We start from the raw sequence: 5,274 nt of genomic DNA, 5'->3' as shown, positions 1-5,274 counted from the left end.
CTGGTCTGTTCTTGAAAATGCTTTCATTTCCCCCTTAAGCTGACTTAGTTCTCACCTGTAAAGCCTACAATGGGGATGTGAATCTCACACCAACAGGAATATAGCTGCGAGTATAACCACGTGTGCAAGCCTGAAACTCATTCAGAATGTTTTTAGCAAGGCATTTGTTTCTATTGAGAACTGAAAGCCTAGAACATAATATTCCTTCTGTAAATAATCTACAAGGTGTAGATCAGTGATAAGCGTAGCACACATTAAAACAAATAACCAAAAATACTGGGTTTTCCAACGATCCAGTTTAATAGTTTTTTCATATGTTTGTGCTTTTACATCAAATAAAATTGCAATGCACACACACACCAAAATATATATATATATAAAGTAATGTACAGTTGAAGAAAATACCCAAAGCCGTTACAGTGTTGGCTTCCTATTCATTGATATACAGTTATATACAAAACTGTTTTATTTGCAGTGAAGATTTAGTGATTTATTTACAATGTCAGCTGGTGCCTTTTGCTATGCAATTGAGCTGTGTCATTTTTGGTATTTACATTCATTGTAGCAGAAGCCCATTCCCAAAACTCATTTATGGATAGGGCTAAGAGGTGGACTGAAACAAGGCAAGATTCTCACTACCAACCACAAATGTGCCTCTGAAATCCCATTTTTATATAAAACTGAAGGAAGAGTCCAGCACCAAATGCACTACTGTAGCCATTATATTGACAGTCAATATTGTAAGGTGCTTCCACTGAGAATAGCATTCCCACTCATGCCTGGGAGAAGAACGTGCAAGCTGGAGGCAGTATAGATTTCAAGCTGCAACAGATAGATAGAACGTATAACTCAGGTGGTACTTATCTTGCTGGAAACCTCCAAAGCAAATGAAGATTCAAAGCATGTTATCCTTTTAAATGTGTATGGAGAATATTTTACAGTTCTTACACAGAGCTTAAGCTGGGAGGGGGAAAAAGATAAACATTTCATCATAATATACAAGAGGTTTCATAGAATCACAAAATAGCTCAGATTGGAATGGACCTGTGAAGGTCTTCTATTCCAAATCATTCAGAGCATGGCCAGCTTCAAGGTTAGGGTCAGCTTTAAATGTAGAACAGGTTGCTCAGAGCTGCATCCAATTATGTTCTGAATATCCCCAAGTACGAAAATACTGTGCACCTGTTGCCATGTTTGACCACTTTTACAGTAAAAAAAATAAAAATAAAAAATGCTCATAACACCCAACGAGAACCTTCCACATTAGAAGGACAATCTAAGGTTCATTAAGTCAATTATAACCTTTCTATTGACAACAACATCATCAGACTACCTCTAGACCAAGTATAACAAGCATTATTCTTTAGGCTTTTTGGAAGGATTCATTTTTCCAAATTATTTTCTGACATCTAGTCAGTAGGGTACCACTGCTTGAAATATTTACCTAGCTTGTACGTATCCACTGGCATCAGGAAATCAATGCCACAGTTGCACTTTCTTAGCTGTGACAAATTCAATATTTTGCACATTCTACAGCTGTTGCAGAACAGCATGCTTATAAGAGCACGAGTAGGTGCAAATTGCTCACATAAAATGCATGAGGGTTTCACCTCAGAACCCTTTCAGCAAAGATAAAAACAGTTTGGGGAGCAAAGCTAGTACTCCATATTATAGCTGCAAGTGCCTGAGTTTGAGATCCCTGTTTTGCCAATGCCTGCTGTCCCTCCTGATTGTCAAACCCGTTTTGTCTCTCACAGCTTGAAAAATGCAATCTACAGCATGGCTTCCTCCAATAAATGCTGCTGCTAGCTAAAACACTTTTCTAGCTCCTGTATAAACGCAGTCACTCAGCCGATCTTTCCTTCCCAACAAAACATTACAGCACGAGCTAGAGGCCACATGACCTTTACTTCCCTAGCCCTAGGAATGAGGAAAACGAACTAAAATTAGCTCAGTCTTTGTACTCAGACTTAAAATCTCCCCACAAACACCATTATAAGAACACATACAGTTGGAGATGACAACCTACTGTGTCCAACCTAGGAAATTTGTCACAATGCTTTCTGCTTAGATACCACACATTTTTTGACAGTAACAGTCACAACCAGAATACAAGACAGCTGATCTGTGCATACATATTGATCATAACTTTGTTGAGCGAGGTATGTGAACCCTGATAATTGGAGCTACTTTTCTGACCTTATCACTTTGGAAGAAAGCAGAAAAAAAAAATAATTCTAGGCATCAAAATGAGCCATGCTGTATCTACAGTGAATATCAAGGGAAATACGTATTAGGATGCTGATGGGCTTATTTACATAGCCAGTCACACTTGTCGCATTTGGCAGAAAAGGGAAATAAGGCTTTCCCTGTGCGGTCCTCTTGTAAGATCCAGACTCTTCAGTAGGGTAAATGAGATGCAAGATATTCGTTCTCCCCTCAGTGTAGATGCACAGAGTAGCTCCTACCATCAGTGCGAGGGTCGTGCATGGAGGGAAAGAAAATAACAGTCTCTGATTGCCACAAAGATCTTGACAGCCGACTGGAGAAAGAAGTTCCATAAGCCTCTCAGCAGAGTAAAACAGTGATGCAAGATGCTGCATTTCAATTCTCTTCCCTTGTTTTGTTTTCCTAATATTTGTTGGATAACCCACAGACCATTCTCATGCTATAGCAACAAATTATCTCTTTGAAAGTCTTCCTCATTTCCTGGCTACGAAAGGCATAGATCAGGGGATCGATCACGGAGTTGCACATAATGAGAATGAGGTACATGTTGAAGTGAGACATGAAGCAAACGCAGTAGAGGTTTTGAGGGCAGGAGATCATCAGGATGAGATGGAGGAAGAATGGAGCCCAGCAAACAATAAAGATGCCGAGAAGCATAGTCAGAGTGATGGCTCCCTTCATGCTGGTTCTTTGATGGACAGAGTTGTACCCAGGCAAAGCAGCTATTTTCTTCACGTGAGTACGAGCCAGGAGAAACATATGGATGTACAGTGAAACCATGAGGAACAGCATGGTAAAAAACATAGTGATGAGACAAATTATAACATAAGTTGATTCATAATAAAGAATAAAGATAATGCCACAGCCTGTGCAAAAGGTCCAAATGCATGCAATGATAAGCCCCGATCTTTTCACTGTCATGATGTTGTGGTAACGCAGGGCATAGAAGATAGTGATATATCTGTCTACTGCTATTGCCAGCAAACTGCACATGGAAGCCACCACAGATATGCAGATCAGTGAATCAAAGACATTGTCTATGTGACGGACGAAAGCATCTTCCATAATTATGTGCCTATTGTTTATTAAGTATATTGTTATGGTCTCCCAAGCATTAGACACGCTAACCAGCATGTCAGCCACTGCTAAACTGCAAACAAAAAAATACATGGGTGAATGCAAGTTCTTGTTCTTAACTATTGCACATATCACTAAGATATTTTCAAGGAGGCTTACAATGCCCAGGGTTAGAAACACCTCAGCTGCAATGACCACTTGCTCACATGGTGATGACTTGCTCTTGACAGTAGGCACAGTAAAGTTGCTGCCAAAGGCACTCAGGTTTAGTTCAGAAACATACAGTTGCGAGGATGTGTTCATGTCTGGAAGTAAACACTTTCTGTTCTCTCTGAGGGACTTGCCAAGGAGTGTGGTAAATGCATTTTCCAAAAGGCAAAAGACCCTGCCAAAAAAAATACAGCATGACAAAAACAGGCAGAAGTTGACAAAACAAATATCTACAATTTCTATTTAATTTGGCTTGTACACATCCTGCCTCTTCTACACAATATTCCTCTACTCATTCTAAATTGAATTCCACTTGGCTCAGAGTTTTTCTGTTCATCCATACTGTGAAATTAAAACCACAGACAAATGAAGAGATCATACACTCTTCTTTTGTACTTCAGTTTATCCTATTCAGTCCTATTCATCCCAGAAGCAATCACAGTGTCCTGGAAATTCTGCCGAACACAAATAGACAGTTTGCAGAGTTTCAGCTCTCAGAGCCCAGAAATGCAGGAGAAAAGTACAACCTTGCATAGAACCACATCGCTGGAATACACTATACAGAAGCACAGCCACGAATAAAAACTGAACATTTTCACTGAAAAATTTACATGCTTTCTGAACTTTGTGCTTCTTAAGTTTGCACAATATGTGTTATAAACAATCTGTCTGTGCAATGCTAACAAGCTCATTTTAAGAGCATAGTATTAAACCACTAACCAAGGCAAATGCATACATCTGGGGATACCATGAGATTACAGAATCGGTAGCAGGGAATTCTGGCACGGCACTACGTTTTCTATTCGAGACTATGAGTACTTTTTTTTTCTTTTGGTAATGAGAATATTCAGAGCAAGCTGTAAGCCGTCAGATTCTTAACACATGGAACTCTTACAGCTGATTGTCAATTACTTGTTGCAAGTAAAATTCAAAGCTCCTCAGGCAAAACCATTTTCAGTTTGTAAACATAACCTTTCATTTTCAATCAAGAATTAACTGTACCTATTTACCCGAGCTGCTCCTTCAGCTGTTCTTCCTCTTCATCTCCTGCAACCTTTCCTCCAGAGAGCAGAAGTTTCAGCCCCTCCTCACCCGACATCTGGGGCTGGGGACTCCTTGGTGGGGATGGATGACATTATAGAGGAAAATGAATGAGTAAATCCATAGAGTCGAGGCTGACCACGCATAAATTACTTATTGTGCAACTGCCCTTTTATAGCCTCCAAGCAATAATGACTTCAGTACTCAAACTGTGGCTCCTCCTCCCCTTTGCCCCTCTGAACTTCGCTTTTCACTGATACAGTTAGCAAAGGCTCCGGTCTTTACCACCATCTAGTGGTCTATGCCTGTCTTCATCTGGACAGTGATTCAGATCTAAAATTCATCATGAGCTTTTAAAAGTCTTGCTCTTGCTATACCTTTATTGAAAACTACGTTAAAGGAGAAAACACATTAGGAATGCTCCTTGCTAAGTACATCCCCTATGGGTTGGTTTTTCTGTTTTCTCTGCATTTGCAAACACTGGCTACCAATAACCTCATGTTCCAGAAGTGGTAAGAGCTGAAAATCATTATTACAGTGGGAGGCTCATTTTATCATTCTTAAAAACATTTATCTTTCATCCACAGTTACAGGTTTGTGAGAACAGGAAGCACACCATCACACAACATAAGAGAACATACCATCAAGCCTATCACACCACTAATAGAAGAGATAAGCAAAGCCACTTATGTGAAAAACAACATAGAAGAAATAAAT

The 5,274-nt window shown here is 39.6% G+C and overlaps 1 protein-coding gene across 2 annotated transcripts; it reads right to left on the bottom strand.

Annotated features, from left to right (window-relative positions):
- Positions 1 to 284: 284 nt before the first annotated feature.
- MC5R (melanocortin 5 receptor) lies at positions 285 to 4,727 on the bottom strand. Of its 2 annotated transcripts, none has more exons than XM_072328603.1 (2): positions 4,527 to 4,727; positions 285 to 3,691 (listed from the first exon to the last, which is right to left on the bottom strand). In XM_072328603.1, exons 1-2 carry the CDS (start codon positions 4,613 to 4,615, stop codon positions 2,632 to 2,634), a joined length of 1,149 nt encoding a protein of 382 aa, XP_072184704.1. In that variant the 5' UTR covers positions 4,616 to 4,727; the 3' UTR covers positions 285 to 2,631. The 2 variants fall into 2 exon arrangements, with proteins under 2 accessions (XP_072184704.1, XP_072184705.1); XM_072328604.1 differs by having other exon boundaries at positions 4,519 to 4,637.
- Between the last annotated feature and the right edge of the window lie 547 nt (positions 4,728 to 5,274).

This window comes from Excalfactoria chinensis, chromosome 2, assembly GCF_039878825.1.
Source record: "Excalfactoria chinensis isolate bCotChi1 chromosome 2, bCotChi1.hap2, whole genome shotgun sequence".
Lineage (NCBI taxonomy): Eukaryota > Metazoa > Chordata > Aves > Galliformes > Phasianidae > Excalfactoria > Excalfactoria chinensis.
The sequence above is the reverse complement of the archived record's forward strand: the minus strand, read 5'-3'. Positions and strand labels throughout refer to the sequence as shown.

Coding starts and splice junctions, on each gene's coding strand:
- MC5R (XM_072328603.1), bottom strand. CDS start 4,615: ATGTCGGGTGAGGAGGGGCTGAAACTTCTGCTCTCTGGAGGAAAGGTT. Junction 3,692..4,526: donor CAGCTGAAGGAGCAGCTCGG/GTAAATAGGTAC, acceptor TTTTTTTGGCAG/GGTCTTTTGCCTTTTGGAAA.